We start from the raw sequence: 19,921 nt of genomic DNA, 5'->3' as shown, positions 1-19,921 counted from the left end.
CTTGATCATCGAGTGCTTTCATTAATTAAATCGCCTCCCCTCACAGGTGTGCCAAACAGGAACCTGCGAGGTGTCGCGAGAGGAGGCTCATTCTCCTTATTTCCCTGTGATGTCATCTACAGAATACGCTTTGTGCAACTCACGACAATGTGGTAGGCTTTTGGTGACTACCAAGCCTTTCTTCTTTTTTTTTTTTTTAATATGAAATTTATCGTCAAATTGGTTTCCATACAACACCCGGTGCTCCTCCCAACAGGTGCCCTCCTCCATACCCATCACCCACCCTCCCCTCCCTCCCACCCCCCATCAACCCTCAGTTCGTTCTCAGTTTTTAAGAGTCTCTTATGTTTTGCCAAGCCTTTCGATGGTAAAACAAATGCCACAGGGGCCAAACTGACAGAGTAATAGGAGATGACGGACACATGTTACCAGTCCACGTTGTGTGATGTTAAATGGCTGTTGCTAAAGCCAATTTACTGGAAGCTGAAGAAAACAGCCCAGTCTGTATTAGTTTCTGCGTAACAAGAAAAAAGTATGGATTCTGTTGACACGAAACGTACTTCCCGTTCATTTTAAGAAAAATCCACCTGGCGACACAGAAGAGTACCATACCTCATCTATCGTGGAAGGAGGTTTACTTGACGGGAAGAACACATAACGGACACATCGCAGGAATAGTTTCAGAACGTAAGTGACGACCGGGATGGACAATAAGGCAGCACAAATCCCAGCTATGAGCCACGTTTTGGAAGTACTTCCTAAAACAGAAATAGGTGATGTTTAGCTTCAACGTAAGTTTTGACACGCAAACACGTTAATAGTGCTGACATTGTGTGCGCATAATACGTAGCCACGTGAAAGGAAACGTAAAACGTACGCGACCATACGCCCTTAGAAATATTTCTGGTAACACTGAGCATACAGCAGCTGTGGGCAACCCATTTCCGTTTAAAGATGGTGGCCCGGCCAGTGAAGTAAGAGAGGCTTAGTGAAGGAGGCCGCGTTGACATGTGGCTCCCAACGTGCCAAGTGTTCTCTAGCATTTCTGTAATACACAGCTGCCTAATTAAAACCATTCTGTGACGAGTAAGTACCTACAGGTCAACACTAGGAACTGGAAAATACAACATGGGACTTCACCATTCCCTCATAACAAAATTCACAATTGAGCTACTTGAGCGATTTCCGCGTGATAATCGTATTAAGAATGACGTAAAAAACAAAAAGTCAAAAATAGTTTTATTAAATGCTAAAGAGTAACTGGTAAGAGCAATTAATTATGTGGGTACTGGAAGAAATTTAACACATTCAAAAACACTGAATTGTGCATTAAAAATATTTTCTAGGGGTGCCTGGGTGGCTCAGTCGATTGAGCGTCCGGCTTCCGCTCAGGTCGTGACCTCGTGGTTTGTGGGTTCAAGCCCTGCGTCGGGCTCTGTGCTGTCAGCTCACAGCCTGGAGCCTGCTTTGGTTTCTGTGTCTCCCTGTCTCTCTGCCCCTCACCTGCTTGTGCTCTGTCTCTCTCACAAGAATAAAACATTAAAAAGAAAAAAGAAAAGAAAAATATTTTCTAAAACCGAAAGACTTAACTTCAAGGTCTACTTTTGATTCATGTAGTTCATGAAGAAAATATTCTCTTTATACTTTTAAAGTAGTCAAAAAGGAAATATTTTACAATCTCAGTGAATTGAATTATTTTTAAAGTTTATTTATTTATTTTGAGAGACAGCGAGCGAGCTGGGGAGAGGCAGAGAAACAGCAAGAGAGAGAGAATCCCAAGCAGGCTCTACACTGTCAGCACAGAGCCCGATGTGGGGCTTGGATTCATGAACCGTGAGATCATGACCCGAGCCAAAATCAAGAGATGTTCAACTGACTGAACCACCTAGGCGCCCCAGTCTAGTTACATTAACAAAAAAAAAAAAAAAGGAAAAAAAGTTTATTTATTTTGATGAAAGAGAGAGAGCAAGCAGGGAGGTACAGGGAAAGGGGGAGAGAGAAAATCCCAAGCAGGCTCCATGCCATCAGCACAGAGCCTGATGCAGGGCTCAAACTCCCAAACCGTGAGATCACTGACCTGAGCCGAAATCAAGAGTTGGATGCTTAACTGACTGAGCCACCCAGGCGCCCCAAGTCTAGTTACATTTTTAAAAAAGATACAATGAGGGCACCTGGGTGGCTCAGTTGGTTAAGTGTCCGACTTCGGCTCAGGCCATGACCTCACAGTTCATGGGTTCGAGCCCCGCATCGGGCTCTGTGCTGACAGCTCACAGCCTGGAGCCTAAGATTCTGAGTCTGCCCTGCTCTCTGCCCCTCCCCCCACTCACACTCGGTCTTCTCTCTCTCTCTCAAAAATAAACATGAAAACAATTTTTTTAAAGATATAATGAAAGATTCTGACCTGGTTTTGTTTTCTCGCACACAGGATCACTAAAAACGCTGCTCTTATTCCACCTTTCGTTCTCAGTGAGTGCTCTGGCTTTGACACAATATACAGTCAGTGGTTTCAAGTTAGGAAAAGTAAAGTCAGTTCTTTTCTCTAGAGTTTTTCTCTATAAAAAATATAAGGAGATCATTGATAAAATTTAGTTACCTTAGGAAATCAGATAGGGAATGTCACTTTCCTGAATTCTCTAAGTATCCAGTCTAGGACTGGCCCCTCCTAACCACTTAGTTGGAGTGCATTTAAGAAATATAAATTTGTTTTGGATGACACATCAGAACCAAACCAAAGTTAAAAATGCTGCTTCCAAAAAAAAGAGTAAGATAGAGTCCTAAGACAACTCTAATTTATAAGTAGCCGTTGATTTGGATTAATTGCCATTGTACTTCCTCTGCTCAGGAGTGGGGGGTTCTGGCCTTAAACTGCCTGTATTAAGGTATCACGTATAGCTATGTGGCCTTTGGCGAAGTTATTTCATTTCTCCCTGCCCTATTTCCAGATCTGTAAAACGAAGACAATTATTGCGCCTCCCTGTAGTAGTCCGGTATGGCCACCATAATATTGTGTAACAACGTCACGAAACAAGGACAACGAAGTAACGTGCAGTGTTACATAATAACACTAAACGTCCTGTGGCTGAAAACACATTTATTCGCCCCCCCCAACATGTTCTGACTGGCTGGGGAGCCCTCTTGGAGGCGGTGGGTCAGGTTTAAGTCTCCTCCACGAGTCCCTCATCCTCCTTGGACCAGAAACTAGGTGGAGCATTGTTCCCTCCTGGCAAACGAGAGAAGTCTGAGTGCCAAGCCAAACTATGCTCACATCACACCCAGCCACGTTCCACTGTCGAAAGCTCCGCATCAATCAGGGAAGGAATAAGGGACGGACACTCCATCCCAAGTGTCTGCTGAATGATTCCATCAGTCAGATCGCCTGGCAGGGTTGTTCTGTGGAAGAATGACTGAGACGGTTGACGCAAATTACTTACCACAGTACCTGCTGCTTAATAAGCTTTCAATAAATAGGAGTTGCTATCATGAGTGTAATAACTGCCGTATTGGCCAGACAGGACAAGATGGCCAGTGAAATTATTTAATCTCTACTATCTGTCAGGTCATGTGCTAGGTATTTTCATATGTTGCCTCGTTTTAAAAGATTTTTAGGGGCGCCCGGGTGGCTCAGTCGGTTAAGCGCCGGCTTCAGCTCAGGTCATGATCTTACAGTCTGTGGGTTCGAGTCCCGTGTCGGGCTCTGTGCTGACAGCTCAGAGTCTGGAGCCTGCTTCCGATTCTGTGTCTCCCTCTCTCTCTGCCCCTCCCCCAGTCGTGCTCTGTCTCTCTCGGTCTCAAAAATAAATAACATTAAAAACAATTTTTAATTAAAAAATTTTTTAAATAAGGGGTGCCTGGGTGGCTCAGTAGGTTGGGCGTCTGACTTCGGCTCACGTCATGATCTCAACAGTTCGTGGGTTTGAGCCCCACATCAGGCTCTGTGCTGACAGCTCAGAGCCTGGAGCCTGCTTCGGATTCTGTCTCCCTGTCTCTCTCTCTGCCCCTCCTCCACTCATGCTCTGTCTCTCTGTCTCTCAAGAATGAATAAACGTTAAAAAAAATTTTTTTTTTAATTTTTTTTAAGTAATCTCTATACCCAACATGGGGCTCAAACCACAATCCAAGATCAAAAGTCACAAGTTCCACCGACTGAGCTGGCCAGGTACCCCTCAGATGTTGCCTCATTTTAAACCTTATAAACATAAACATCCTTTCAAAAAAAATGTAGTTACTATGACTACCACCACTTTACAAAAGAGGAAACAAAATCTCAGAGAGGTAAAGCACCTTGCGTAAGGTTACACAATTTGGTGGCTTGAGACACATATTTAGGTTTTCCTGATGTAGGGATAACTGAGAACTGACTAATTCTCAGTGTACTAAATTATGCTTTGGTTACAGTGTGTTCAGATAGTTAAAAGGAAAGCAGCCAAGTCACTGGAATCTTCTTAGATTTCCAACTGAAAATGAAGTCAAGTTACAGAATTCACCCCACTCGACTGCCTAAGATTTTTAAAGGTTGAGTCCTTGATTGTAATTCCACAGGGAAAAGAGATCTAGAAATAATGTGGATTATCTGATGTTGTATATTATCTTTGCCCATGGTTTTTGAATTTTAGTATTTGAACCCATGTTTCTTAACCTTTTTTTTCATGAGTCCCCCAGCTCAGGAGCCTTTTAGACGACTGTTCTCTAACCTTTCCCTTGCCACGAAATTGATTTTGTTGAGCGAAATTGAACTCTGGAGGCATGGTTTCCTCCTGGAGGGCCACAAACCGTTGTACCATCTAAGATTCTTCACCTCCTTGGAGGTACCCTGCCTCCAATGGATATCTGGCAACATCTAAAGGTTTTTTTGGTTGTCCTGACTGGGAGGGATGATCCTGGCATCCATAATGTGTAAGACAACTCTGACCACAAAGAATGATCCAATCCAAAGGTCAACAGCATTGAGCAACCCTGGTTTAGATAAATACCCAGGAATCGTTTTAAAAACACAAATTCCTGAGTTCTACCTCTGGAGATTCTGATTTGAGTAGTAAAAGGGCTCAGGGATCTGAGTGTTAAAAACAAACGGGCCCAGACGCAGATGATCCATAACTAGCACGCAAAACATGGAAAGATGCTAACATTATTAGAGTTTACAAATTTTGCCAAAATTTTAACTTCAAACTTTGTTTACCCAAATCACATTTATAGCCCTACATTACAAACTTGCAGCACATAGTTTGTTGTTGTTGTTGTGTGTGTGTGTGTGTTTTACCTCAGCATTTGAAGTGTTTTCCCAAAATACGATTTCATAAATTAGTGAGTAATGCTGGTTCACAGACTTGTTTTCAGACTCTTCTAGAGCGCCGATAAAGACCCGCAGGGAAACATCATTCGTGGGTTTCACGTTAATGGTTGGAGGAACGAGGACACCTAGGAAAAAAATGTACAGACACGATGCTCAACTTGGGACTTAGGAAAACAGCGTTAAGAATTTGCATCAAATCAGAGAAACACATTCCGGAGGAAAAGCTACTGGCTTACTTTGTAACTGAGCATCAAATCTTTTTTCTTTAGACCAAACAGATGTGGTATTTCCATCAGATGCTTGAACACGGATAAGGTAAATTCCTTTCTGGAAAGTATTTTGAGGAATGGCACACTGGGTAGTTTTGACATTTTCACAGCCTGCCATTTGTTTCCATTTACCTGAGTTGTTCCCAGGAATCTTTTTAAAATAGGCACTTTTAAGATAAAAAAAAAAAATTTTTTTATTACAAACATAATCATTCAATAAGTATTTATGAAACACCTATAATATGCTAGATACTCTGTTAGGGACTAAGGTTACAGAGGTAAACAGTCCCCACCCTCAGTGTCTCGCAATACGGTGTCAGAGACGTCCATACGACGCAGAGAACCGAAGACCTTGTTCCAGAATGTGATAAAGCACGGGTGTGCCGGGGCTGACCAGTGCCAGCACACAAAAACAGCTGCTGAATAGTCAGCAATGCTGCGAACCCATTATTAAAAGCCATTATTAAAAATCAAATTGCAGGGCCCCTGGGTGGCTCAGTGGGTTGAGCGTCCGACTTCAGCTCAGGTCATGATCTCCGGGTTTGAGAGTTCGAGCCCCAAATCGGGCTCATTGCTGTCACCCTGTCAGTGCAGAGCCTGCTTTGGGTCTTCTGTCCCCCTCTCTCTACTCCTCCCCCACTTGCACGTTCCCAAAAAGTAAATAAGATATTAAAAAAAAATCATCAAATTGTATAAGCTTACAAAGAGTTTGCATTAAAAATAAAAATACTCAAAACTCTTCTCTTCTTTTTTCATTTTCTGTCTTTTTTTTTTAATTTGTAGCTGGTGGGTCAGAAGCACAGGTGACAACCTGGCTCGAAAGTCCTCTGTCCTAATTATTTGACTATATTTTATTATCTGTGCTCAAAGCTATTCACGCCTATTGTATCTATGTGGTGGACATACTATGTAATGGGAGTTTTGCTGTGCGTTTCTTCCCAACGTCATGTTCGGTGACATCATGTTGGAAGCTTGAAAGTGAACACAGTAAAAAGAAAAAAAAAAAGTGACCACAGTGGGAGCATTTACATCATGAAAACTGGCAAACATTAAAAATAAGGCTTTTTCTTCTTCTGGAAAACCAGCTGTGAAACATCCACCCACACACCAATGGCTGCCTGTTATAATGGGAGATGTACACCACAGGGTGATAAGAGCAAGTCTAAACAGAATGTGGGCACCTAACTGAGCCTGGGGAGGTCAAGTAAATTGCTCAGAAACCAACGGCTCGAAGCATCCCAGTTCAAGCTTGGAACTACAATAGCCTCCTAACTGGTTCTCCTGTCTTTGGGGTTTCAATGGTTCACTGCATCACATACAATGCAGCAACCTTCACCCTCCTTGAATATGGACCTCATGTTACCTATCCCTCAATGTAAAATTCTGAACAGCACCCAAATGCCTAGAGGCAGTCTGAGGCTAAGCTTATCTTACTCCATCCTACCTATTCAACTTTCTCTCCCACTTCTCTCCCATGACCAAAGGTTCAACTGTTCTCAACGCGGGTCTTCTCCCACATGGTAGGCAAAATTCCAAGATGGCCCCCAAGATTCTCACCCTTGGTGCACATGTCCTATATATTCCCTCCCCTTGAGTGTGGGCAGAATCCATGAACTCTTGAGTAGGTTACATTCTATGGCAAAGATACAGGGATTTGCAAATGAAATTAAGGTCCCAAATCAGCAGACTCTTTGTTAACTGAATGACACTAAGCTTGAGGGACCTGCCTCATCAAACAAGCCCCCGAAAAGAGGTCTAGAGATCTGAGATTCTCTCTCCTGATGGCCTCCAAGGAGTAGGTTACCACAAGTCCTATAGCTTTGAGAAATGAATTCTGTCAACAACCACGTGAGTGTAGGAGAGGACGCCAAGGTCCTCTATGAGGGCTGTATGAAACCACAGCCCCAGATGACACCTTGACTGCTGCCTTGGGACCCCTTGAGCAGAGGGACCATGTAAGCCAGGCCTGGTCCCCTGACCCGAAGTCAGTGGGAGGTAACAGCCCTCTTTACACTGCTAAATTTGTGGTAATTTGTTACAGAGCAATAGAAAACTGTACCTCCCCCTTACCTTGACCTAATGTTATCTATCTATCTATCTATCATTTTTAAAGTTTACTTATTTAGAGAGGAGGGAGGGGCAGAGAGAGAGGGGGAGAGAGAATCCCAAGCAGGCTGTGCACTGTCAGCGCAGAGCCCAATGCGGGGCTCGAACTCACAAACTGTGAGGCCATGACCTGAGCCAAAATCAAGAGTCGGATGCTTAACCGACTGAGCCACCCAGGCGTGCTGACCTAGTTCTAAATCTCTTCGCAGCCCGAGTTTCCCGTGTGGTGTAGCTCTGCCTTATGTGCCCCGTCTCGTCCAGTTTAAAACATGTGATTCACCAATCCAGGCCTTGTTCACATCTCCTCCCCCTCCACGCGGCTCCTTTGGCCTCTCCAGCCCCACTCCCACCTTCGCATTTTCGATTTCTGTCACCTTTTAATTTGTACACCACTCCTCAGCCCCAAATCACACCTTGCTATGCAACCTCAGCTACCCGCTTTGGATTTCAGGAACCACGGGCCGTATTCGGCTGCCCCTTTACAGTCCCTTCCGGGCTCTGTGCAGTGGGCCAAGTACCCAAAAGACAATTCGAGACGGGCCACCGGAAACCTCCATCCCTCTCTCATCTGTGGCCCTATCATTCAGCATCCTGCTGGGAGGGAGGTGAACACAAAAGACTACTGCACGGTTTCCTGGTCCGTCTGAGGGTTCATGGGCATGCATGGAGGCATGGGGGCACATTTCTATTCCACGACCAACACTGAAGGACAGAGAAAGTCCAGCAGAGTCAGTATCCACTTCCCTTTGCCCTGTTTGCTTCTCGCTTCTCTCCTGGCTCTTTCTTTCCTTGCGTCTGGTCCCTCTATCCCTCTGCTCTAAACAGAGCTTTCTTTCCCATCCCTTTCCTCCCCTACGGCCCCCTTCTCCTTCCACCTGATTTGCCTCTTTATCCCCTACAACCTCCCGGTCAATGTGAACCGCGTGCAGTTCTCTCTCAACCCACTTCCGCGGCGCCTAGACGTCATCCAGTGTCGGCGAGAGCACAGTTCTCCCGGCTCTCTCCATTTCCCACTGAAGTCATCACTAAAAACCCCTGTCAAAACTAATGAAGTCGTCAAGAAAATGGGAAGGCTGACTTGAGCAAGGCAGAGTGGCTGGACTGAGATCATTTCAAGGACTCCCGGAAAAAGCGAGTTCTGAAGAACAGGTCAGGGTCACGTGTCAAGTACTGCAGAATGGGGAAATAACACACACAACGAGACACATACTTAGGAAAAAGAAAAAGAGCCAGGGGGCACTCGAGATATTATGAGAGTGTGCCCATCTTACAACAAATGAGGAAAGTGAGGCCAAAAGAGTAAGGGATTAGCTCAGTGTCATCCAGTCAGTTACCGGCAGAGCAGGAACCGGTATTAAACATCCCGTTTCCAATATAGGGTAACGCGTCTCCATCAGTCAGCATGTGTGCCCGGAACAGTGGGGGGCTGAAGTGGAACGAAAGGAACCATAACCAACTGTGCAAAATAAACTGTGCAAAAGGAAACTAATGGACTAGGACTTACTGGAGCCACTGAGCTTGAAAAGTCATGTTTTCAGATGCGTAATCCCACTTAAGAACATAGATGTCATTTATAGCATCAATTCGAACGTTTTCTGGTGGAGGCAGCTTATTTTCAACTAGAAGACAAAGATTACACAGAAAAGCATGCATTTTTACTTTAGGGAGATAACGTATGGTAAGAATTCTTAGCGGCACGGCAAAGAAAATAAAAGGCTTACATTTTATCACGAGGTAACGGCTAAGTGAGTTCTGGTATATGTTCACACAATGCAGTATGGTGCGGCCACTTAAAAGAATGTGATAGATCTGTATGTGCTCACGCACAAAGAGATCCTCAGTGCATTAGGTTAAACGAGGAAGTGGAAAGACAGATCTAGCAGGATCCAATTTTTTTATTTTGAAAGCCAAAACCAAGAAACTGTAGGTCCGTGCGTATGCTTACACGAGCCCTGACCAAGGCAGGAAAGAATACGTACAAAATGAGAGCAGTGCTCGTCACTTATAAACGGAACCAGGGGTAAGGGGGCAGGAGAGGGAAACTTTAAACCCTTCTGTGTTGTTTGATTTTGAAAACAAAGCATATAAAACTTTGATCAAAATAACAAACAAATCTAAGTTCCTAACCCCGGACCTTCATTACTGGCAAGATGTCATTGACGAAATATGTCGGGATGCTTTCACATTTGAACATTTCACTTATCAAGGTATACTTTTTGGAAAACTAACTGCTCCTCTGGCAGCTACTTTGTGGATTCTGAGCGAATAACCATCAGTTTTTGTCATTAGAAATTATTTAGACTTTTAGGCAGAATTTTCATTCCTCTGGACTTGAGACAAAAAAAAAAAAAAATCCCAAACACTTGTGACATTTTTCCCCCTTATGTAACGGTGGTGATAATGTTTTTGTTTTAACATCTATTAAACGATCATATAACCTCCAGCAACCCAAGGGGGAAAAAAATGCCACAATTAACAGATTGCCCATCCGGACATACAGTTACTGAATCTAAAGCATAACTTCCTCCTTACCTGTGGTCTTTATACAATACACTGGACTATAGGCACCAATTTTTCTCGGCAAAAGTCTTGCTTTAACTTTTAAACAGTAAGTCGTCTCTGGTGAGAGTTTATAGATTTTGTCTCTGGGATACACAGTTTTAGTCTTTATCTATAATAAAACAAGTAGAATTCTGCTGTTAAAAAGCATACAGTCAAAATCTGGACCAGATCCATGTCCTTTTGCCCTTCTGCTGAACAAAGGTAAAAGTCATGCTCACTTCGGCACTTGAAGAGTTTTTCCAGATCTCTAAGCTGTATGTAAAACTCGAAGTATCCAGAGCCCACATGACACCACCTTTTGCTCCAGGTGGGGAGATGTTTATTTTTATTGCCTTATCTTCGGCTTCTAAATGTACTTTTGGAGGACCAATTTGAGCTGTAAAAAGACCAACGTATTTATTATAACAATTTCATTAACACAAGGTCAAAATGTTCAGTTGGCAAATAATTCTAAGTGCTTCATATGTGCCTGGCATAGTCAAACAGAGAAAGTCCCTCGCAGAGCCTACATTTCAGTGGGGCATATGGCAAAAAACAAAACCAACCAACAAACAAAAAAGACAATCGAAAAAACCAAAAAAAACGCTCAAACACCCGAATAAACGAATACATACAATGTGGTGTGCTATACGGAAAAATGAAGTGACATAAAGGGATAGAGGACGGTGGCAAGGGCTGTTTTAGGTAAATTAGTCCGGAAAAGCCTCTCTGAGACAGGTGCTCAGAGGCATAAGTCACTTAAGGGCGGCAGCCATGCACATTACGTAGGGAAAAGGTATTCCTGCCCGAGGGTGCTCCAAGTGCAGAGCCTCCGAGGTGGGAATGTGCTCCCCCTTTGCAAGAGATGATGAAGAGGCTTGAATGGCTGAACGGTTGAAAAGGAGATCAGAGGAGTAGCTGGGAGCCAGATGACAAAGGAAGAACTCCGTAGTTCCTAGTTCATGTAGTTAAATCAGTGACATGTAGTTAATCAGTGTCGGGGTGAGATCGGAGGAGAGCCATGCCGCCGTGATTTACATTGTGGAAAGATCATCCTAGTTAACGTCCGAGGAAGCAGGGAGGCCGGGAAGAAGCTACTGCAGAAGTTCAAGTGGCAAGTAGGAGTGGCTTAGTGAAGGCTGGCCCAGGTGGGGGTGGGGGGTGGGGTGCAGTGACAAAGGATCCTATTCGGGACATGCTCTGAAGGTTGATCTTTCAGAATTCCTTGGCAGGCTGGACGCAGGATGCCAAGGAGGACTCCAAGACTCTTGGCCTGAGCGAGCGAATAAATAGGTGCTGTCCTTAGAAGGGATGGAAAAAACTGCTAGAAGAGCAGGTTTTCAGGGGAGGAAATCAAGAGCTTTGGCCAGATGACCCCTAGGCATCTACGCAGGGAGGCTGAATTCGAGAACTGATGATACCAGTCTAAAGGCAAGGGGAAAAGAGCGGGGCTGGAGGTGTAAGTGTGGGCCTTTCTCAAGAGCATACAGATGGGCTCGAAAGCCAGATTAGCAGCGGATGAGCGTAGAAAGAGAAGAGGCGAGGACCGAGCCCCGTGAGCAGTGGGGCCCTGAAAGGTCAGGGGGGCCGGAACAAAGTGGCAAAGGAGGGATCCGATGCGCAGGAGTGCTGGGAGGGAGCAGGGCCCTGGAGATCTAGAAGAGGGCTGGGGACTCACTCGGCGTTGACGTCACCAGGGTACTGGACGAGAGTGGTTTTGTGTAGTGATGAGGGACGGAATTGATGTAGAAGGCTGCAGGCTGAGCGGCAGGCAGAGAAGTGCAGAGAGGGATACAGATCATTCTTGGGAGTTTTTTTTGTTTTAAAATTTATTTGGTTTTGAGAGAGAGAGAGAGAGAATGTGAGCAAGCAGGGGAAGGGCAGAAAGAGAGGGAGGCACAGAATCGGAAGCAGGCTCCAGGCTCCGAGCTGTCAGCACAGAGCCCGACACGGGGCACGAACCCACGAACCGCGAGATCATGACCTGAGCCGAAGTCGGACGCTTAACCGATGAGTCACCTAGGTGGCCTGCTTTTTTTTTTTTTTTTTTTAAATGGGAGACTTCACATCGTGCAAATGAACAGGCTTACGAAGTGAGCTGCTGCAGTGAGATTTGATGAAGCATATACTGTAATTCAGCTGGCAACTTCTTACCTTTTTCAAATGGGGTGAATGCGTCAACGTTATGCCATGGAGAAGTCTCGTTTCCTTTCTCTGCTCTTACACGCAATCTGACTTCTTCGTAAACATTTAGCTTGAGTGAAGAAAAGTTGCATTTGGTACTGGTAACAGATTGACACCCAGGCAATTTTAGCCAAGTATCATTTCTGGGTCTTTAAAATAAAAAGGCAAATAAATGCATAAGAAAATATATAAATACAAGTGTTAAACACAGTCTCTGTTTACTGACATTATAAAGCTGGTCTAAGTAGTTATTTTTTCTATTTGAGGTCCTGTTAACGTTTTCCTCCGCCACTCTGCACTTTTTCAATACATATATACCAAGTTATTATTTATAAAATGGAATAATTCTGACAGTTAATGTTTTTGAGAGAGAGAGAAAGAGAGAAAGAGAGAGAGAGAGAGAAAGAGAGAGAGAGAAAGAGAGACAGTGTGCGTGCACAAGTGCAAGAGAGAATCCCAAGCAGGCTCCATTGTCAGCACAGAGCCCAGTGTGGGGCTCAATCCCACGACTGTGGGGTTAAGACCCGACCCAAAATCAAGAGCTGGATACCTAACTGACTGAGCCACCCAGGAACCCCGTGACAGAGTTAATTTTTTACTACAGTTCTATAATTTTGTGACGGTTTGTATTAGGAAGGATTTCAAAAAAGCAGAGAAAGAAATAACATGTAAGGTAACAGCGAACTTTGTTAAGAATAGTTGTGTGACTTCTGGCCAACTGCCTTGTATTTCTGGATCTTTTCCTTATCGAAAATTTGGTAACTGGATTTGATGATGCCCTTCTTTTTAAAAAAATTTTTTTAAAAAAATGCTTATTTTTATTTTTGAGAGGCAGACTGCAAGGAGGGGAGGAGAAGAGAGAGAGGGAGACACAGAATCCAAAGCAGGCTCCAAGCTCCGAGCTGTCAGCACGGAGCCCGATGCGGGACTTGAACCCATGAACCGTGAGATCATGACCTGAGCCGAAATCGGACGCTCAACTGACTGAGCCACCCAGGCGCCCCAATGACGCCCTTCTAAACTTGTCCTACGAATAGATTTACCAGACCAAAGAAAGACCTCAGAATCAGCATGGTTTGGTAACTTCCCCTGCCCTCATCAAGACCAAACCGTCCCTTTGGCTCGCTGATTGCAGTAATTCTGCTACATCACTAGAGACAAAGAACTTAAAATGTTAACAAAAATTAACAAATTCTTTGAAGTGGATTTAGTCCATTCAAAAGTAGAACTGATCAATATTGGATTCTTCAAAAAACATGAAGAAATCAAGTTGGCAAGGAGGGCCTAAAAGGGAAAGGGTCACGTTGCCACACGTCACTTTGCCTGACCTACCGAGGAGGCTGACGGGAAGGTGAGAGGAAACTTGCCAGGTTTCGAAATTTTTTGCCTATGTGAAGCCCTGTCTACCTTCAACCAGGCAGAGGAACTATCTGGTGAGAAGGCATTTTTGTCAAGATGAATTCATGGCTCCAGCCTAAGCTGCTCCTCGGAGGGGAGGGGGATGAGGAGGGAAGGAGAATATTGTAGATTTCATTTTAAAAATGCTTTAAGGGGGCGCCTGGGTGGCTCAGTCGGTTAAGCATCCGACTTCGGCTCAGGTCACGATCTCGCGGCTCGTGAGTTTGAGCCCCGCGTCGGGCTCTGGGCTGATGGCTCGGAGCCTGGAGCCTGCTTTGGATTCTGTGTCTCCTTCTCTCTCCGCCCCTTCCCTGCTCATGCTCTGTCTCTGTCTCTCAAAAATGAATAAACGTTAAAAAAAATTAAAAAAAAAAAAGAGTATCCGAAATGACCTTTGTTATACTGAAAGCAGTTGTTTCATGAGAAAGTTCTCAACGAGAGCAAAGAACAAAAGTGACAAAACTCCAAGTTCAACTTAAAGAGTTTCTAGAGCTAAATTCTTAAATAATTAATTCCGAGAAAAACCACGTATGTACGTATACAAGTTCGTGTGTGTACACGCACACACACATATATCTATGTACACATGCACAAGTACACACAGGCTAATTACTAAAGTTGTGGGATTAATCTCACAGTTCTATTAACAACCAACTGGAGGGGGTGCCCGGGTGGCTCAGTCGGTTAAGCGTCCAACTTCAGCTCAGGTCATGATCTCACGGTTCGTGAGTTTGAGCCCTGTGTCAGGCTGTCTACTGTCAGCACAGAAGCCCCCTTCGGATCCTCTGCCCCCTCTCTCTGCCCCTCCCCTGCTCATTCTCTCTCTCTCTCTCAAAATAAATAAATAAACCTAAAAAAACAAACAAAACTCCAAAGAACAATCAATGGGAGAAGGAGGGTGCCGGGGCTGTGGTTGAGGTGGGAGCGTCCTGGTTCTGGAGGTCCTGCACCCCGTTTCTTCACCGCCCAATTACCGGCCGCTCTTTCTTGGACACAGATCACCCCGGACAGGGATCACTTAACACCCAGGACACCCAAAGCAAAGTACTGTGCTTCCTGAGCTGTGTTCCTTCTGTAATCCTTTCTTCTGCAACTCCCCACCTGCCCAATTATCTTGGCAGCTATTACGTAGGAAATTAGCACCAGGGAGGAGACAGAAACTCCAGAAACAGGGTCTGTGGAAATGCGAGGTCCTGTATCTAAAATGAAAACATTGTGCCTAATGGAGATAGTAAAGCCTGACCGGCAGGGTGCGGGTGGCCTATTCCAAGACCATGGATAGACCTTTTGGGGCCCTCTCCCATGTCCTCAAGACACGTTCAAGTTCCGACCCTAATTTATACTCAAAGAAGGCGGAGCGTCTAGAAGAGAAAAGCGTGGTCTACAGAAGCTGTCTGCCGTCCTTATGCCCCAAACCTCTTTTGCTGAAACACCCAAAGATGAATTTGTAGAAACGAAGGCATAAATATCACACAGACATAAAATTCCTCTAGAAGATGGAAAAGCCAATGGTTTCCCAACCCTGAGAAGTAAATGACAGGGTTACAATGGTTTGAAATTATTCAGGTGGTTCTTGCAAACCAATCAGTAGAGTCACATACACTTGATAATCTGCTGAGAAAGTCACGTTCCCGCCAGCTGGATCGCTCCCATTCCACCTCAGGGTGAAGGTATCATCAATGATGTGGACCTCTACATTTTCAGGAGATTTTAGATTTGTTCCCCCTATACATAAAGGCAACAAAAACGAACACAGTTACATATACACCGTGCATATTCTTTAAAATGTGAGTCTTCCTTTCACATCACTGATCAAAGAGTGAATGCATTCAAATATAATAAAGCATATACAAAAATCTAAAACAAAAACCCAACGAGTGCTTGCGGCCCAGGGAGGCTGCTAATTATATCTCTGCATTTGAGAAAGCTGGAGAAAGGCTGAGATTTTTTTTAATCTGCAAAAATTTAGCCTTATATGGCAAATGCATCTCAGTAAAGCTGGAGAAAAGAAACAAAGGGAAATTGTCTTTTATTTGAAAAAATGTCTCTTTGCCCAAAAAATGTGAAAATGTAATTCAAAAGGATACATGCACCCCTATGTTTACTGCAGCTTTATCTACAATAGCCAAGTTATGGGAGCAGCCCAAGTGTCTGTCAGTAGCTGAACAGAAAAAGAATATGTGGTGTGTAGGTATAATGGAATATTACTCAGCTGTAAAACAGAATGAAATCTTACCATTTGCACGGAGAGAGCCAGAGAATATAATGCTAAGCGAAGTAAGTCAGGCAGAGAAATACAAATACCGTATGATCTCATTAATATGTGCAAGTTTAAAAAATTTTTTAAATGTTTTTATTTATTTTTGAGACAGAGAGAGACAGAGCATGAGCAGGGGAGGGGCAGAGAGAGAGGGAGACACAGAATCGCAAGCAGGCTTCCAGGCTCTGAGCCGTCAGCACAGAGCGCGACATGGGGTTCGAACTCACAGACTGTGAGATCATGACCTGAGCTGAAGTCAGACGCTTAACCGACTGAGCCACCCAGGCGCCCCTTCTTTTAATATGTGCAATTTAAGAAACAAAATGAGCAAAGGAAAAAAGAGACAAACCACGAAACAGATTAACTGTAGAGAACAAACTAATGGTTAACAGAGGGAGGGTAGGTGGGGGATGGGTGAACTAGGAGATGGGGATTAATGCCCTCATCATGATGACAAAAATAAATAAATAAATACAAACTAATTAATTAAAAAAAAAAAAGACCTTGGGGCGCCTGGGTGGCTCAGTCGGTTGAGCGTCCGACTTCAGCTCAGATCACGGTCTCGTGGTTTGTGGGTTCAAGTCTCTTCCCTCTGTCCCCCTCTCTCTGTCCCTCCCCTACTTGTGCTCTCTCGAAAATAAATTAAACATTAAAAAAAAAAAAAGACCTACTAGCAAAAAGATTACAACTTGCTGAAATCTCAGATTACAGTTGGCATTTTTTAGCACTAAAAGTATTCTTTAGTTAAGGTTAAAAAAAAAAAGAACAAATAGTCTGTATAAACATTTTCTTTGATCTTAGAAGCGATGAGAGGATACAGGGTTCCACTGTGTAACAGCCTCAGTTTGGTTTCACATTCTATGTTCACGCTTCATATATTCTGATAGAGAATGAGACAGGTGTGATTCAAAATGAACAGCTACTGACAGAAACCAAATATTCACATGACAAAATCGAGAGATAGAGGTATGAATGTTGATCATGTCAGCCGAGCCCTACAGGAACTTGCAAAGGTGTTCATTAACAAGCCTGAACCCTTCTGTTTTTGTTTTTTTTAAGAAATTTTTTTTAATGTTTTATTTATTATTGAGAAAGTATGCGCTGGGGAAGGGCAGAGAGAGAGGGAGACACAGAATCTGAAGCAGGCGCCAGGCTCCGAGCTGTCAGCACAGCCCAATGCAGGGCTCGAACTCGTGAACTGCGAGATCATGACCTAAGCCGAAGTCGGATGTTTACCCGACTGAGCCACCCAGGCGCCCCTCTTCTGTTTATTTTTAAGGACTTCTATCTAGAGATCTGCTTTATTTCTTATGCTTTGAGTACAAATCTTCCCCCAGTTGGATTTCCTGTCTTCTTATTTTTCCCTTTTGGCCCCTCCAACCTGAATTTTTCTTCCTCTCACACTCCAGACCCAGCTCACGGAAGCTCCAATACTGAAGCTCAAATACTGCGGCCCACACTAACCTTGCTCTTTATATGCTGTAGCAGGAATCCATTTGCTTGAATTTCACACTAAAGTAGATACTCAGTACAATGCCTGACATCTAGCAGGACCTCAAAACTCATTGAAAGAAGATGTTACAAACAAACAAACAAACTAAAAAACAAAACTCAATTGCTTCTTTGTGTCATGCACATATCTGCCATCAGATTACAAATTCCTTAAGGGCAGGGTCTATATAGCTTCATACTTAACCTGCATTTTTCAGTAGCTAATGCTGAGTTCACAGGAATTTCTTCAACATCACAAAGGACTGATCTTTCGTTAAGACTGGCTTTAAAATGTATTCCTACCGTATTTCTAGCCTTTACTTCTGCCTCAAGGCAAGCAATTATCTCCTTGCAGACTTTCGACCATAGGAGTCCACATGTAGAACTTTCTTTATTGGGACTGCTTCCTCTATTTTCCAGCTGGAGATATTATGGTATGCAGTCAAAAGGGGAGGCATCTTAGAAAACATCTGAAAATGTTTTTTTTTTTTTTTTTTACTTTGGGGAGCTCCTTATTGAGTCTCCCCTCCCTCAATTTTCTTTTTTACATTCATTTTCTCTGTGACTTCATCACTGAGACTACTTTTCCTTATTGCACTCCTCTAAACTTTATTCCCATCCCGTTTGTTGTAATTTTCTGGATTCTATGCAGCCAAAGGGCAGTGATTGGGTTTATGGGAATCAATAAAAGATCCGAAAGCATTTATAGTCTCCAGTTTAGACCAGTCTAATGCCAGCAATTCTGAGCCTTGAGACAAGAGGACATTGATGGGGTAGAACCAGGGATTTCCTCTGGGATGCAGTGCTTCTACTGCTGAAGGAGAGAGACCCTGAAGTTAGGGGCATCTTGGCATTTGGGAGCCCACCAAATAATTGACTGAAAAATGCAAAAGGACTTGGAAATAGTCATTAAGTAGCATCTTCGATTTCAGATTTTGTCCTATTACTGTCAGCAATCTCCTTTTGACAACAAGTCTATTTCACCTTTGTACCGCGTACAATTTACACAATTGGTCGCTTCCAGCTTTTCACATGCCTACTGATGGTCAGAAATGATTTACTATCTTCTTAAGTCTGACATAAATCCAAACACATACATCCTCCCATATTAAATTTCCTCCCACATGTTGGATAATTTTCTGAAGCTAGGGTCCAGAATTGCATTTACTAGGTTTAAAAAGTATGAATATTTTTATGACTTTGAAAGAGAGCAACATTAGGATCTCAATAACTGTTTACTGAATTGAGACACGGTTTCAGGAGCAGCAGCATAGCTCGCGGCTAAAGCCCTGGTTATTTTTTAAGGCTCTAGTGAAGCTGCCGGATTTTTCAAAGAGACACGAAGGCGACAGGAAGGCTCTAAACACCCAGCACCGCGGGGGTGGGAACCCGGGGAGGGATGGCGGGGAGGGCGTCCCCTGCCGGGGGACGGGGGCGCTGGCTCCCAAGCAAGCGGCGTGGAAGGATCCTCGAACACTATTTCCTCTTGATTTTCGATTTGAGCGCTGTGACCACGGACGAGCAGAGGTCTCCCAGACATCAGCCCCTTCCACCGGCCTCCAAGGGCGGAGGCTTCCAACGCCCCTACCGCCCAGCCTGATGCCCACCCCCCACCCCGGACCTCTCGTCTCTCACCTGCGGCTGCGGGCAAAGTCCACGGCGCTCCAGCAACCAGCATCAGAGTCGTCGCGCCCAGGAGGGAGAACATCCTCCGCTGGCCGCCGCCGGCCGGGCCAGTCACATCCTCGGTCACCTCGGGCAGAACCCCACAACGCAAGGCAACCCTCGGCGCAAAAGCGGCTTCTCGCTCCGCCCCTCGCCCCGCCCACTGCACAGTCACCTCCTGTCCGCGACCGCCTCCCACCCCTGACCCCGCGCCCGCCCCCGACGCGCGCTCGCCCCGCCCCCCCCACGCTCGCCCCGCCCCCCCCACGCTCGCCCCGCCCTCTGCGCGGGGTCCCCCTGCTACGAGTCTGGGGCGCTGGTGGACTCCCGCGAGGAGGGAGGTGGGCCGGACGCTCGCTCCTCGAGTGGCGGTGGGCAGTATGTTGTGCTCCTCACTCCTCCTTTTTCCCGCCAGTGACCGCCCATGGCGGCTCAACCTCTCATTCCGGAAACACCACGCCCAACTGGAGGCCTTGACCCTCGCAAGAATGCGGCGCGCGCTTGCACTGGCCTTAGGGCCCAGGAGTTATCCAGCCTCTGGTCCTCTTATTGCGGCGGGAGGCCTTGGAAATGCCGCGTAGGGCGGCTTGGGGGTTCAGGGAGGCAGGAATGAGGAAGCCGCTGAGCGGGCCAGGCCGTTTCCGTGCAGAGCGCTGTGAACGAAGGGCAAGAGTGTCCATAGGTAAACCAAGATGTCTCGAGCACTCGTTTTCGGGG

At 45.0% G+C, this 19,921-nt stretch overlaps 1 protein-coding gene across 1 annotated transcript; it reads right to left on the bottom strand.

Annotated features, from left to right (window-relative positions):
- Nucleotides 1-305: 305 nt before the first annotated feature.
- Nucleotides 306-19,335, bottom strand: IFNAR1 (interferon alpha and beta receptor subunit 1). Its single transcript, XM_047100294.1, has 11 exons — nucleotides 19,175-19,335; nucleotides 15,390-15,513; nucleotides 12,361-12,539; nucleotides 10,446-10,603; nucleotides 10,198-10,336; nucleotides 9,170-9,284; nucleotides 5,527-5,726; nucleotides 5,258-5,415; nucleotides 2,402-2,552; nucleotides 613-758; nucleotides 306-514 (listed from the first exon to the last, which is right to left on the bottom strand). Exons 1-11 carry the CDS (start codon nucleotides 19,245-19,247, stop codon nucleotides 449-451), a joined length of 1,509 nt encoding a protein of 502 aa, XP_046956250.1. The 5' UTR covers nucleotides 19,248-19,335; the 3' UTR covers nucleotides 306-448.
- Nucleotides 19,336-19,921: the final 586 nt, after the last annotated feature.

This window comes from Lynx rufus, unplaced genomic scaffold (assembly GCF_022079265.1).
Source record: "Lynx rufus isolate CCGP_SWC_20201006 ecotype Redwood Valley unplaced genomic scaffold, mLynRuf1.p SCAF_5, whole genome shotgun sequence".
In the NCBI taxonomy this organism is placed as follows: Eukaryota; Metazoa; Chordata; class Mammalia; order Carnivora; family Felidae; genus Lynx; species Lynx rufus.
Note: the sequence above shows the minus strand (reverse complement) of the source record. Positions and strands in the feature narration are given on the sequence as shown.

Excerpts from the sequence above, each read along its gene's own strand:
- IFNAR1 (XM_047100294.1), bottom strand. The coding sequence starts at position 19,247 with ATGTTCTCCCTCCTGGGCGCGACGACTCTGATGCTGGTTGCTGGAGCG. Across the intron at positions 5,727-9,169 it reads TTTCAAGCTCAGTGGCTCCA|TGCCTATTTTAAAAAGATTC; the intron begins GTAAGTCCTAGT and ends TTATCTTAAAAG. Across the intron at positions 2,553-5,257 it reads AAAACACTTCAAATGCTGAG|AGAAAAACTCTAGAGAAAAG; the intron begins GTAAAACACACA and ends TATTTTTTATAG.